This window comes from Cryptomeria japonica, chromosome 5 (genome assembly GCF_030272615.1).
Source record: "Cryptomeria japonica chromosome 5, Sugi_1.0, whole genome shotgun sequence".
Lineage (NCBI taxonomy): Eukaryota > Viridiplantae > Streptophyta > Pinopsida > Cupressales > Cupressaceae > Cryptomeria > Cryptomeria japonica.
The window spans coordinates 464,907,175-464,923,805 of NC_081409.1; the positions used below are offsets into that span (position 1 = coordinate 464,907,175).

At 34.5% G+C, this 16,631-nt stretch overlaps 1 protein-coding gene across 1 annotated transcript in view; it reads left to right on the top strand.

The window, feature by feature from the left end:
- Positions 1-16,631, top strand: part of LOC131036816 (protein GET1) — a 102,081-nt gene that overhangs the window by 62,235 nt on the left and 23,215 nt on the right. The window contains exon 2 of the mRNA XM_057968802.2: positions 577-656. Within this exon, the coding sequence (XP_057824785.1) occupies positions 577-656 (80 nt within the window). The remainder of the gene's footprint in view (positions 1-576; positions 657-16,631) is intronic.

Genomic DNA, 16,631 nt, shown 5'->3' on the forward strand with positions numbered 1-16,631 from the left:
CTCTAGAAAGGGGACATGACAGTACTACTTCCTAGTCAAGTGAATTTATCAAAAAGGGAAATAGAGAGCTATAAGATCCGTATACTGGGAGTGTCTTAGGCCTTGGCAGTCTCATTGGGAAGTCATGGCTCTAAGCCAATAAAACAATTAAAGGGGGCATTATCATTTCATAGAACTGTGAGCTCAATAGGGTGGGTTTTGGCTATTGTTCCACACTAGGACCTCTCCTCTGCTCCAGGTAGTGTTTGTTTTAAAATGGAAAAAAAAGAAATTACATATAAGCTTGGCAGGATCCCTGTTTAGGCCAAGACAGAATAGATCAGTCCCAGAAGGAGCCCCTTGCAACAACCCGAACTAATATAATTTGAGAAATTTTATTTCTAATGCAGTGACCAACATAAGTTCCCATACTACATAATTGTTGAATTCAAAACAGTCTAGTATTCAAATTTATAGACCATGCTATGGTTTATGAAATGTTTAATGCTGTTTCTAGTATCAAAAGCTGGTAAATAATTTTTATTTTGTACATGGCACTAGTGCCAAAGGATAATAACGTTGTAGTATCATGTGCAGAAAGTTGCTACAAACCTAGAAGAAGTTCAAGCGATGCAAGAGATCAAGCACCTCTTAAAAGAAGCAAATTCTTTATCAACGTAAGTATTCAATTCTTTTTGGTTGCTAAAAGTTGAAAGTTATTACAATTTACTTTAATAGATGATTTTTCAGTATTCATTTGAATTATATGTGGCCATGGAGAATTCTGCTATTGCATCATGTAGTCTATGCAGTTTAGGTTAATCTTATTTTAAGTCTTCCATTTCGATTTGATAACTAGAATATTTTTAACTAGAAAGGTCAAGTTACTTTGATGTCATGGAAAATACTCATTTCAAGAAAATGATCTCTTAACTAGATATAACTGCATATTTCTTCCAAGATCTCAAACTCTTATTGTGCATGATCGTTCAATTTCCTAGATACATCATAGTATGAATGGTCAATGGCTCAATCTAGTATTTGATCAAGAACATATTTTATTCCTTTCAGAATGTTTTTATAATCTTGGTCCTTATTGTCATTATTATGACACAAACTGGTCAAAATAGATACCTTAATGGTCCAGTCTTCGATGAGGCTAGCTAGTCAAATGTTTTGACTACAATTACCATTTATAGTCTATGCTTCCATGCCACACTCTAGGTCTAGACGTAGAAAAATCATCCCTTACCATCTTTTAATTGATTTGTCATTTGTCCAATGAGGAGTGATTTCCCAAGGGTCTTCAAGTAGAGATCTATAGAGCATATATGAAAATTACTTGGATCTAGACCATGTGTGCCTTTATCACTAAAATATCCCTCTAGTTTTTACCTATCTATCTCTAGATGGAGGTGATTACGTATATTCATCACCATTATGAGATTTTTTAGGATAGATATTATCCGCGAACTAATATTTCCTTTGGAAAAAACTCACAAGGAGGCACAAAAAAATATAGTACAGATATGTTGAGAAATAAATATCAATACATTGAGACATGTGATTTATTCATATGTTTCCTAGGTTCACCAAATTTGTTTGACAAACACACAAATATAATCTACCTTAATTCTAATGATGATTGTATTGCTTATTCAACATTAATTCTCCTACCTTATCTGGATACACATACCTACATAATGGAAACTTGATATGGACACAAAACTCTCGGATGTGATGCTGATGCCCTATTCAGATGTATCCACAACTAAGTCTATATTCGAGTTGTATCTGATACATTTGGATATGGAACCATGCATTTTGGTACCATATCTGGTTTAGGAACATTCAGAATTTGCAAAAATATGAAATAAAAAACATATATAAAATTGTAAACACATATAAATCACTAAATACGCAAACATAATATAACAAAATAATTATTGTATAACTAAATATAAAAACCAATATATATATATATATATATATATATAAATATTTGTAAAGTATATGTTCTATATCTATACCCTTGATATATAAATAATTAAATATATGTATAGTTCTATTATTGGTATATTCAGTATATCTGTATTATGGGATCATGGAAATTTTCCAGCTGTATCCAATATCGTACCAGTGTTTGACACCGTATCCATTTCCATGCAACTCTGTTCTTAATCAACAAGATTCCTAACATTGTAGTGTTAATATTCTAACACCCTATCTTAAAAAATCCTTTTAATACAAAGGCTCAAAGAATCTCACAAATAAATATTTTTTAATCCTAATGATGACATATATTGGCATTTTTCCATTCACTCGAGGCATTTGCTAAACAGTTGCCATGCTTGCTGGGTGTCTAGGAAAGCTAGCTGCAGTACATGTTGTGTCTTCAATTTTATCATGCAACAAACAAAATCTATATGGTTGACTTTCTCCTCCAATGGATTTGGAACCAACCATTGGTGCTCAATAAGGTTGCTTACAATCATCTATTTTGAGTAAGTCCATCTAAAGTCTATTCTGCTTGGAATTTGCATCTATGAGACAATGTCTTTAGCTGCCAGTGAAAATAAGTTGTCATGACTAGTTGACCGCCATCCATGTCATCTTAATTATCATTTTAAATCACAAGATTGTTCCTCATATAGGCTATCATGTACTTGTCAATTCTGGGTAATGTGACTTAGGTTACCACAATATGATACACTTTATTGTAATTTGTGCCTGCATTGCTCTTACCTGTACTACCTTACTGGAAAATGCATGTTCTGTTTTAATCTTCATAATTGCTCATTTGTGATAATACACTCCCTTTAGGAAAGACAAGAAAGTATTGAACCAAGGAAGATAGTCTCAGAACAAGAATCTAGTAAAGGTATTGAATCCAATGTCCTTGGATCTAAGAAGAAAATCAATAATCAGCAGCCAGTGAACTCCTTGTAATATTCCCTTCTTAAACGGGATTTAATAATAAAATAATAAAAAAATTAAAAAACATATACAATATAATTATAAAATATAAATGAATGATCAAAGGGCATGAAATAGAGATTTCTGAATTTTAGTCAGTCATTGTATGAATGAACTTGTAGAGTTAAGTCTTAAGGACATTCAGATATATTTATTTATAAGAGTTGCTTCTGCAAATAATATATTATCCAGTAAATAATATATATTATTCCAATGATTCATTTGAAGACATTATATCCTAATATATTAAGTCATCGCTGCAGTATAATATTAATACAGTGGTATCAATTGGTGCATTATTTCTTTATGTTGCCAACCGTACACTTCTCTAAGGGAACCCACATGTTTAAAGGGGACAACTTCTGACAATTTGTGACACAAATCTATTTGTCTGGCTTTTCCTCTAACTACTGTACATGTTCTAAAGAGAAAATATCACTATGTCATGCCTTGCCAAGTTAGTCACAACCTTATTGGGATCGCTAAAATAGTTAAGGAATTTAAATAAAGTTGAATTAAGAAAACATTGGCAGCAATAATTAAAGACATGAAATTAAATTTAAAAAGGGGCTCAAGATGAACGATCAAGGGTGGAGGGTTACACCCTTTCAAAAGGTAACATTGGTGAAAGGTTGTGACTTCCTCAATGATAAGGTATAAAAGGAAAATCAACTCATTTGAAATGGGGCATCAATTGAGCAATAAAATGGGAAATAAGCATCTGATCTATAATCAGAAAATAAGACAAAAATAAGAGCAGAATCTGAGTTTAGTAAGTTTATGGAATGTGATATGAGTATATGAATGCAACATTTGTTTTTTTTCTGAGAGATATAGGGGTAATTGAACAAGGACAGATCTGATATAAGTGAATCAGATCCAGGCATACAGCCATTGTGCATTACATCAGTGATTTGGTATGAAGTCTAAGTATCTCATAGACTTATACAATCAATCTTCCTATATGCATTGATAGATATCGATTATAGTAAGCTCAATACTTATATTATATTTCCACATATATACATGTGTTTATCCCATAATCATCAAATGTAAAGTTGGAGGAAACAAGCTAGGGAGATGCGGTTTACTAGCTCCCCCAAACTAAGTAGACCATCCCACAGGATGGAAGTGGTCATAGTTGGATGTTCCTGCCGCTTGTGAGCCGAGAGGCAAATAGATTACCCCAAGGGATGGAATTGGTCATAGTTGGACATTCCTGCCAAGGTGAGTTGCCATGATTGAATGTTGAGTGCTCTTGGGCTTAGTTGGGTTGGGTAGTTTACTGTTGCCCTTTCGAGTTTTCCTACCAAACTAAGCTATGATTGGTTATAGGATAGTTAGCTAGTTAGCTAGTTACAATGCTTATCATAATATACCTGTTCACTAATCTATGTATTTGTTCTTATCTCTTGAATTATTAATGATTAAATGAATTTACTTTAGTATGTTATTGTTAAAGGATAAATTATATTATTGGAATTGCAAATTTTGGGCACAAATAGGTTAATCCCAATTTGGGGACATTACACTCCTGATGCAAATTCTTTTGCAATTTTGGATTGATGGAAGACATCAAACACATAAAAGACACTTATTTAGGAAAAAATGCTTTGGGGAAGGACAAAACAACACCTTTCAAGATGAATACATCAAAATCATTTGAAGCTTAGAAGGTAACATCATTCAAAGGCCAATCAGTTCTGCTTTGTCCCAAATTGAGGGAAAAAAACCTGAACAATGAAACCAACTGCGATAGATCCCATTCCACTTAATGTCCAAAACTAAGAGAATGGGCAATCCATGGGGAGAAAGTAGTGAAATCCATCCGACAATCCGCCCCAATTCAGAATCAAAAGTCAAGGTTCTGCAAAATATTATTTTTACAAGCCTGGGCATCAAAGGACATTTATGAAGGAAATGAAGATCTGGGCCTAACCAACCAAAATCCAGATCAATAATGCAGACTCTTATGGGATATGCACATATATGGTGCAGATTTAGTCAAAGAGCACAAAATAAATATGATCCTTGTGAAGGAAACTATCAAACCGGACAATATCAAAAAGGCAAAATTTATGGACAATGGTAAGCAATAAAAAATCATTTTTGTGCTTTATCCAAACTCAAAATTCTGCTGAATGCACAGATGTAATGCCAATTTCCCATACTACTCACATATGGGGGATCGCAAGCTTTCTTTTTGTATGAAAAAGCTTCTCAATTTTAAATTGTAAATGTCTATATCTCCCGAAAGGGAAACCAAAGAATGCCCCATCTCCAAGACTTGAAAATGGGACCATCCTCCACACTTTGAGGGCTCTCTTATTCTAATGGGGGTTTTAAACACCATCGAACATCCAGAGGAACCAAATGGCAGTCAAACATTCAACAAGTGAATAGTAGACAGTCTCATAGGTCTCATTTCAGTCACATGTACGATCAATGTAGACCTTTCTAGGTGGAAATTTCACACGGACAAACATGAGGAAATGACAAGGCCACATTGCCGAGAAATTAGAAAGAATGCTCGTATCAAGTCAATATATCTCTTCACAAATGATAGTTCATGGGTATGCCCAGAATACAAGTTAGATCACTGACCGATCATGCTTTCTATCCAGTAGGTACACAAAAAGACCAAAAAGCCTTTTTATGTTTAAAAAAAGGTGGCTAACTGACCCAGATTTTAAGGAAAAGATTCACGAGTGGTGGAATCATACCCCCCCTAAAACTCAAGGCCTGCCATGTTCAAAATCACAAAAAATTATAACACATGAGAAATGGGTTGATGGACTGGAATAAAAAGGATTGTGGTAACATCTTTGAAATAGGTAAAGAAACTGTGGCCAGATTAAGGAATTAAGGGGAAAGAAATTTAGGAGGATAAGAAGACTGATACTGACTACTCTTGTTCTCAATGTGTCCATAAGATTAATCTTCTTAATTCCATGCAGCAAAGGATGGACACTTTGGAAGTGAAGGTTAACAATGTTCTCAATTTGAGCACTAAGGTTATGCATAGGTCAGTTTCAACTCTCACTATGCTTTAGTCAGCTATACAGGACATTCATAAAAGGAGTGAGCACAATTCATACAATCCTACTCAGAAGGAGGCTAAGAAGGACCTAAAATGAAGTTCTTTTTAAATTCCTTTCTGAAGACTTGGAAAATGTCTCTTGTCCTCAAGACATGCTGTAACTAGATGTAACTTTCAGCTGTTCGTTGGCTGTTTGTTACTGCTTTTTTGCTGTTCATATTTTTTTGTTTAGTCATGTTTTGGATTTTTTTCTTCTTAGCCTACAAGCTTTCTTTGTAAAAGGTTTGGGACCCCAGTTCCCATTTTATCTTATCAAAAACAATGGCCACATTAGAAGCCATAAAAAATAGACTAAGAGAACAAGAGGAAATTTTTCGGTGACAACTCTCTTGAGAACATTGAATATGGCACATAGATCCCAATATGATGTGTCCAAAATATATAATAAATAATGGCACAAAACTAACTTCAGCACATGCATGGGCATATGATAAGATGCACAAAGGAGATTGTCTCCTTTGAAATCGACCATTTAAGTCATATTCTTAGTGAAGATTGCCACTCCCCTTCTTAGGCTTGAGCTTAGATGGAAACTATCAAACGTTGAGGACAATGACAGAATCAATGATCCCATTATTGAATCATACTTGCAATAGATCCTTTTGTCTATAAGACTCTGTCTTCTTAGCTGTTGTTTTCCAAAAAAATTGGGAGTTAAAAGATGTTATGTTGGAAGTGGTAAAAGAATCCAAGACAAAAAAAATAAAATGGCTCAAACAACTATATACCATAAAAATGACTTAGTCCCAAAAAACACAAGGCCACCTCTCTTGAGCAACTCCAAACCATAGATGTATCATCCTTAGTCTATTGGATGTATTAGATTATGGATTGTGCTGGGACTTGATTTAGTGGTGCAAAATTTCATAAGTCATGTGCCTTATTTTTCCAAAAGTTCATATTTGATTAGAGAAATCCTTCAATGGGCCGCTTGTTCAATTCTTGTGCTTGGTGTTATTCTTTGCATCACTTATACTTTGTCATGTGGCTAAGCTGCAAAATTCAAATTTTTTCTAAGTGTCGAGGTGTTCAAGTCAATTTCTATTTGAAACTTTCTCTACTCCAATATCGTTTCCCTATTTCTTTTCCTTGATCCCCACTCCTTGTCTCACATTCCTTTTTGGATCTCCATATTCTTAATACAATTGTTATGAAACTTTTTCTCCAAAGCAAAAATAAAGTTATGAAATCATTGAAAGGAGATGGAAAAATAAAGGATATATGACCCTTTGGTTAAAATGGAGTTTAATGGAGAAAATTTATAAAATCTCTTTTAAAAGAGAGAAATTATATTTATTAAATAAAAAGGAAAGTTAACCTTTGTGAAAGGGTGTGATGGTTTGAAAACCAACCCTTGGAAATCACTGAAGGAATTTGGTGGGCTATGGGGAAGGAGAGACACAAGTGTGTCCAACTTGGAGTACAAAGTACATTTTGAGATTGTCTTGACTAAAGCTTTAAAGCTTTGATGCGTAATAGTGGTGTGTGTAGGAACATTCTATGTTTTTACATAGGTTCTTCGAAGTGTGTTATAGTTATGGGAGCCAGTACCACTCAAATCATCCCAGGGTGAGAGTGACCTTTCCAAGTGCTATGGTTTAGATAAGCATTAGACTTATTTATTTTAATGATATTCATAATTAAGTATAAAAAATGATTTATTCTAATTCTCTAAAGGATGTTATTTCTTCCATTGAGTTCTTGTTCATATTGTTAAATGCTAATTAACATATTAATATTGTTTATTTAATGTTCTTAAGTCTTAAGCTAGTTAATGATGATAAATAACAGTTTTGTTGCATTTATAGTTGAATTAGGGATATACTTTATTATCTTTAAATAAATCTATTGTCGTATAAAATAAACTTTGATATATCAAATCTACCTAATTTTATACGCTGGAGTAGCATTACAAAGCTACCTAAAGCAAATTGTCAAATGGAACCCCAAATCCTTGAATCCCACTATCCTTTCATTGTATTTCCCTAGGCCCTTAAGGCTTTTCTCTACCATTCACCTTGCATGTCTTTGCTTTGTTCCTTGATCTTTGATCCTCCTTGGCATCCCTACACCCTAGCACATGATTTCTCAAGCTCTCAATTGTTGAGCTTGAAAAGTAATTTTTACCTCTATGCCTTATTCAAGCATGTGTTTTAGTGGGATCTTGCTACTTGAACATGAGACTCCACCAACCCTTATGCATGGCCTTAAGATATCATTTATGACAAGAAATGAATGTAGAGAGTAGGTACAACTATCCAAATCCCGCAAAACTTCATTTAGCCTGTAAATGCTGCAAGTCTATGAATAAGTGCCAAGCTACTCTTTTGAATGTGGGAAGAATGTTTTACTTCATTGCTATCCTAGGTCAATGACAGATTCAATGAATGGTTTGTTGTAGAGGGATGTGTTGCTATGTTCAAGGCCTTAACTAGTAGAGAAATTCTCTGACCTCCAACAAGGCAAGAAAATACATTATAATTGAAATACTATAAATACAAGAGTGAAAGATGTAAGAAGGGTTGATCATTTTACAACTCCTAGGGGTTCTAGGTGTCTAAGAGTGATATAGGTTTCAACTTTTGTAAGTCCAGTTTGTAAGGTTGGAAAATACATGTTTTTAAGTCATAAAAAGGGTTCTTAATAGAAAATGCGAGTATAACTGAATGTCTCCATGACAGTTTGTAATTGTTTAGAGGAATCTTTTAACCTAGTTGTAGACCCCTAATGCCACATTTGTTGGTATGCATGTAATAGGGGTTTGATAAATGTGACAACATTTTAAGTCATTGCAAAGATTTTGTGGTGGTCATTCCTTTGTCTCATGAATTTTTGTACCATTGATATGGACTATCAAGTATGTTGCGTGAAACATCATTTCTAATTTGTGTTAATACAAGAGTCTAGTTTCAATTGTGACTTGCGAGTGCCCCTTTTCTTCCTTGCAAGCGAGGCTTTGTTACCCATTGGAGTAGGCATTGGTCTTGGAGGTCAATGATCAAGCACATTTCTATTCAGAAAATACATTACTTCCAATAGTTTAGAAGTGGGTTAGGATTTTACATACTGTCATGACTCAAGAATACAACCCAGGGAGTATCCTCACTGACCTTTAAAAGCAATTAGTTTGGAGAATCATGTCATTTATGCACACGTCTTGGACATGTGTAATGATGTTATCAGCTTAATGAGAGTTTTTAGTGGCAGCTAGTAAGCCATAGACTTAGTGTTAAATCTTGGGGTCTATCTTACATTGGGTACAAATGCTGGTTGTAGGATTTTATTGTATTATTTCTTTCAACTATCCTAGTAGGATTACCTCTAGGAACACCCTCCTAGGTCTAGCTAAGCCCAAAGTGAAGGAGAAGATATCTCACTTAGGTGTTGGCCTTTAATCATCCATAGTCTTTTTTGATGAGTACTTGTTCTATCTTCATGAAGACAAATCCTTGACCTTGAAGATATGTTGATACTATAGGATTGTGGAATTGTGATTTTGGGACCCAATAGAACGACATAGTTGCCATGGAACCATTGAAAGTAATCTACCGTTTGACCGATCATAAGAGCACTTGGTTGATTTGTTGTTCATTTGAAGGAATACTTTCTCTTTTGAATTGAAGAGTGGCGACTCTCTTGAATCAAATCCAGGAAAAAGCCATAGTAGAGAATTTGAAGATGAAGAGAAGAAGATAGTCCAAAAACCCACAAGGACAAGAAGACACATCTGCTCATGCAAGAAACAATAAGCTACATGGAGTGCTAAGAATGCTGGTTAATCTGCTAGTCTTTCTGCTCAAGAATGAGAAGTAGGTACATCTAGGAGATGTTGGAAAATGTGTGTTGTTTAGCTTAAATAGTGTTATTATGTAAAATTGATATTATTTGTGGTGCATCTAGAGGATCTAGGGATGCATGCATCACATGGGCTAGACGTTCTTGAGGCCACTTTATGTGTTGTAACATTGTGATAAATATTTAATATTGGGTCACCTTAGTAGCAAAAAGTAAATGAGAGGGAAATGGTTTTGTAAGCTCGTTGTATTAGTCACATGGTTTATTAATACCAATTGGTGGTTTTGTGCAAGCTTATTTCTATAAAAGCAATCTCATGAGTACTTGTTGTGGTTGGCTAGTTTGAGCATCTCTCATAAGTTGCACATGTGAGGAGAGGAAGCACAACTTGGGATGTGTGGTTATGTGATTCTCGTTTGCTTGTTCACATGGAGTGCATGTAGGGAGCTTGATGCTTTAGGGGTATTCATTGAGACTCTGCAAATGTATTGTAAATTTGTAATCTTCTATAAATGAGATAATACATTGAGTGTGGATGATTTTGGAGGTTGAGTTTTTCCCTCTTGAGGGTTTTCCTAGGGCATATCTTGTGTCATTTTGATGGTACGTTTGTCTAGGATTTTGAATACTTGTTTAAATGATTTTCTCTCTTGAGGCTATGTGGAAATAGTTTATACGACTGCAAACTTCCTTTTAGGAGAAATAATGCATTTGCTGATCTAAGAGATCAATAGCTATATATATCAAGTGATTCAACAGATAACATTATTGGAACTCATAGGAGAGCTCGTAGGCATCCACATGATTATGATAGTAGGAGAAATGATATGCCTCTAAGTAGTGTTGATGTGTTTTTTAGGCACATGCGAACACTGAATAAACTACCCAAAATTATCTTATCCTCTCTTGATCAAAGTCTCTCAAATGCTGAAGATTCGCATAAGGATCATTTGAGATAACTCCAAGTTTCTTAATATGTCGGGTCACGACGTGTGGATTGTGTGTGTGAAAAAGTGAAATAAGTCTGTAAATTGCAAGACACGACACTTCAATTAAGTCATTACATGTATGGTTAGACTGATATAAGCATGAATATGAAAACCATAACAAATCGACTAATTGCCTTCTAAAAGATGCGAGTATAAGATTGCTCTCAGATTTGTATAAGCAATACCAGTGACTAGACTACACCAAGACGAAGGATTTAATGTATATGAGCATGAGATTAAGTTAAATGGATGCAAGATTATGCTAGATTGAAGCAATATGGATTCAAGCAAAAAAGAAATTAAACTAAGATGCAATAATCTCAAAAAGCAAGCAAAATATCTTCAATGACTCCAGAGCAAAAACTGTATAATAATAAATCTCCAGGGTGTTTTGAATGAGAGCCGAAGGCTGAATTTATAGAAAATCACGAGAGAGATCAAGAAAAAGCACAATTTAGGATTGATTGAAATAATTGAGAAATCAGATTCAGTTAACCTTGAGATAGATTCCAATTATAGTTTAATTGAAATGCATTCAAATTATAAGTTCGAGTTGCATTGGTGATGGAATTAAATTAATTCCATGCACTTGAGATAAAAATAGGTAATTCTTTGATTTATTCAAGAAAAGAGTCTTTTCAATGCAACTGAAACTTCTTTTTCTCAAAAGCTTTGAGTTCCAATTTTAGAGAATGATTAATAATTCAATTTAATTGTTTTTCTGATTTCAAGTTAATCTCAATTTAGAAGAAGAAATAATATCTCAAATTTGATTTCTCTTTCAATTCAATTCTTTTATTCTATTTCCAATTTAACTCTTGCTTTGTGATTAATTCCTCTTTTGTAATAAATTAATTCCTTTTTTTATGATTAAATGGCAAATTTATTAATTAATTAAATATGCTAGGATATTTAATAAATTAAAATAGGATTATTGATCAAAATGATATTCTTGGAATGATTCAATTAATTAAATAAATATTTAATTAATAGAGTATTGATTTGCCATATGACATTTGATGAATAAAGAATTAATAATGTGCTCAAGATTGATTTAATTGCCTTTGGTTAGGATCTTGGTGATTTTGTCGAGATTAGGGGCCCATGGTTTAGATGACCATTTTTAGGGTATTACATGGATAAGCACAATGCTTTGATGTGATTATGCTGGAATCACAAGGGGTCTTACATTATACATGAATGCTTGAATTGCTGGAACTTAGATTCTATCTACTCACTTGGAGAATAAAAAAGGGCAAAAGATATAAGGTTTAGGAAATTTAGTCTAATACTAAGAATGCAACATACAATGAATGATTGAGTGAAATTCAACTAAGCTCTACTTCGCCATCAAAGAACAAATCCACAAAGCTAGTGTGATCTTCTAAGGAGAGCAAAATGATGTTCAAACCACTACCAATGACATAAACACCATCAAGACGATGCATATCCATGAAGCAAGTAGCAATTGAACTTAAGCTCATATAATTCCAGTTGACCACGCAAGGCATCGTTACAGTTAGCAAGAGGCTAGTGGTGTGGACAAACGAATTTCATCATTAATCATTCACAACTTCTTTCATCCATCTAATTATCATTAGCTATCATTAAGATCCAATAGGAAACCACACACTTTGTAAAGAAACAACACATTCCACCATAACTTAATGAAAAGGAAGTTTTGATTAAGGTAAAAACAATGAAAAGGAAGTTTATTTACAACTTTGGCAACATTTTCTGCCTTCTCCTACTCTACTCTAGCTACTATCTGCTATCAAACTACTAACTAATTCCTATGGACTCTTAACTATTTTTCTATTAACCTTTACAAATGAAGAGCTTGAGCTTTATATAGAGAGCTCATTTTACAATGAATGGCCTGGATTGATTTGAGATCAATGGCCGAGATTTTACAATGAAACCCTAATTAGGGTTTGTTACAAAAAACTTCATTCTGGCCAATGAAATAATTACAATGCTTGGACACATGTCATTTCTGGAACGTTTGACCAATAGATAGTGGGGGTAGGTGCATTAGAGTTTGTGCTCCCATGGGTGAGCTTGGTTCATTGAATCAAGACATGTTGATGTAGGACTTCCTTGATTGGTGAATGGTGACTGGGATGCCACTTCAATTTGCACTTGTACTTGGTAGATCATCCTGAATGAGTATTGAGCAATATCTCTTGATACTCAACATTATCCAGCTTCAGCAGCGATGATGATGATTTTCTAACTTTGATTAACTCTTTTGAAACTATCCTCTTGAATGTCTCAATCATGGAGGTGCAAGGTGTAGATGTTGACTTCCTCTTAGTTTTGGATCTTGTGACTGCCTTGGGATGAACCCTTGATGTCATAACTGCCTTGAGGTGATTGTATGACTTCTCCTTTTTACGAAATCTCTTGAATATCTTGAAGTCCTTCTTGCACGGTCACCTTCCTGGTATCATTGTGCTTGCCAGTGAAATCCTTCCTCTTGAATGTCATGCTTGTGTTGTGTTGTGTTGTGTTTTGGATGTTGCTTTCAGTCCGCATCTCCATCTTTTTCATTAGTTATTCCTGCAAAATAAACAAAGATGGTATTAAGCATACATGATATAAAATCTTTATACAACCTCTTAGTTTGATATAGTCTCTGATATTCTGTGTTGCAGGTTTGATGAGTGCATTTAGAGAAAAGGTCGCTCCTTGGTTTGAGCAAATTCGTTGTCTTCTTGATGAATTCACTTCTTCCTTTATGAATTTCGCTGTTACTATTGATTAAAGTCACTGCTTTTGGATCAGATTTGCTGTTGATGCTGATTGGATTCCTTGCCTTGCTGATGAAATTCGCTGTTGAAGGAAGAACTTGCTGTGAATTGGTGATTAAATGATGATTTTAAGTCTCCTTATATAGGTGCTCTAGGTTAAAAGACATGTTTCTTAAGATGAAGGCCGACTCACAACTTATTAAAATATTTTCCCTTTTTTGAATTTAAATCGTAGTTTTGGCACCAAAAATGTGTTTGAATTGTTGAATTTGTTACAATACTAGGATCACAAGAAGATAACCATGCACAATAATCATAGGGTGTGCTCGATTAACTATTCTTCTATTAACCTTTACAAATGAAGAGCTTGAGCTTTATATAGAGAGCTCATTTTACAATGAATGGCATGGAGTGATTTGAGATCAATGGCCAAGATTTTACAGTAAAACCCTAATTAGGGTTTGTTACAAAAAACTTCATTTTGGCCAATGAAATAATTGCAATGCTTAGACACATCATTTTTGGAATGTTTGACCAATAGATAGTGGGTGTAGGTGCATTAGAGTTTGTGCTCCCATGGGTGAGCTTGGTTCATTGAATCAAGACATGCTGATGTAGGACTTCCTTGATTGGTGAATGGTGACTGGGATGCCACTTCAATTTGCAGTTGTACTTGGTAGATCATCTGAATGAGTATTGAGCAATATCTCTTGATACTCAACATTATGTAGCTTCAGCAGCGATGATGATGATTTCCTAACTTTGATTAACTCTTTTGAAACTATCCTCTTGAATGTCTCAATCATGGAGGTGGAAGGTGTAGATGTTGACTTCCTCTTAGTTTTGGATCTTGTGACTGCCTTGGAATGAATCCGTGATGTCATAACTGCCTTGAGGCAATTGTATGACTTCTCCTTTTTACGAAATCTCTTGAATATCTTGAAGTCCTTCTTGCACAGTCACCTTCCTGGTATCATTGTGCTTGCCAGTGAAATCCTTCCTCTTGAATGTGATGCTTGTCTTGTGTTGTGTTCTGGATGTTGCTTTCAGTCCGCATCTCCATCTTTTTTATTAGTTATTCCTGCAAAATAAACAAAGATGGTATTAAGCATACATGATATAAAATCTTTATACAACCTCTTAGTTTGATATAGTCTCTGATTTTCTGTGTTGCAGGTTTGATGAGTGCATTTAGAGAGAAGGTCGCTCCTTGGTTTGAGCAAATTTGTTGTCTTCTTGATGAATTCACTTCTTCCTTTATGAATTTTGCTGTTACTATTGATTAAAGTCACTGCTTTTGGATCAGATTTGCTGTTGATGCTGATTGGATTCCTTGCCTTGCTGATGAAATTCGCTGTTGAAGGAAGAACTTGCTGTGAATTGGTGATTAAATGATGATTTCAAGTCTCCTTATATAGGTGCTCTAGGTTAAAAGACATGTTTCTTAAGATGAAGGCCGACTCACAACTTATTAAAATATTTTCCCTTTTATGAATTTAAATTGTAGTTTTGGTACCAAAAATGTGTTTGAATTGTTGAATTTGTTACAATACTAGGATCACAAGAAGATAACCATGCACAATAATCATAGGGTGTGCTCAATTAACTATTCTTCTATTAACCTTTACAAATGAAGAGATTGAGCTTTTTATATAGAGAGCTCATTTTACAATGAATGGCATGGAGTGATTTGAGATCAATGGCCGAGATTTTACAGTGAAACCCTAATTAGGGTTTGTTACAAAAAACTTCATTCTGGCCAATGAAATAATTACAATGCTTGGACACGTCATTTTTGGAACGTTTGACCAATAGATAGTGGGGGTAGGTGCATTAGAGTTTGTGCTCCCATGGGTGAGCTTGGTTCATTGAATCAAGACATGCTGATGTAGGACTTCCTTGATTGGTGAATGGTGACTGGGATGCCACTTCAATTTGCACTTGTACTTGGTAGATCATTTGAATGAGTATTGAGCAATATTGCTTGATACTCAACATTATCCAGATTCAGCAGCGATGATGATGATGATTTTCTAACTTTGATTAACTCTTTTGAAACTATCCTCTTGAATGTCTCAATCATGGAGGTGGAAGGTGTAGATGTTGACTTCCTCTTAATTTTGGATCTTGTGACTGCCTTGGAATGAACCCTTGATGTCATAACTGCCTTTAGGTGATTGTATGACTTCTTTTTATGAAATCTCTTGAATATCTTGAAGTCCTTGCGTGGTCACCTTCCTGGTATCATTGTGCTTGCCAGTGAAATCCTTCCTCTCGAATGTCATGCTTGCCTTGTGTTTTGTTTTGGATGTTGCTTTCAGTTCGCATCTCCATCTTTTTCATTAGTTATTCTTGCAAAATAAACAAAGATGGTATTAAGCATACATGACATAAAATCTTTATACAACCTCTTAATTTGATATAGTCTCTGATTTTCTGTGTTGCAGGTTTGATGAGTGCATTTAGAGAGGTCACTCCTTGGTTTGAGCAAATTCATTGTCTTCTTGATGAATTCACTTCTTCCTTTATGAATTTCGCTGTTACTATTGATTAAAGTCACTGCTTTTGGATCAGATTTGCTGTTGATGCTGATTGGATTCCTTGCCTTGCTGATGAAATTCGCTGTTGAAGGAAGAACTTGCTGTGAATTGGTGATTAAATGATGATTTTAAGTCTCCTTATATAGGCGCTCTAGGATAAAAGACATGTTTCTTAAGATGAAGGCCGACTCACAACTTATTAAAATATTTTCCCTTTTTTGAATTTAAATTGTAGTTTTGGCACCAAAAATGTGTTTGAATTGTTGAATTTGTTACAATACTAGGATCACAAGAAGATGACCATGCACAGTAATCATAGGGTGTGCTCGATTAACCACGGGCAATGATTCACATCATTGTTGCCCTCCCAACCATAAACGATATACTATTATTGTCTCCCCCGAGCACGGAAATTATATCTCTAATATATATATATTAAATATGAACAACAAGATATTGTTACAATGATCAAGTACAAAGACCAATGTGAATTGCTTCA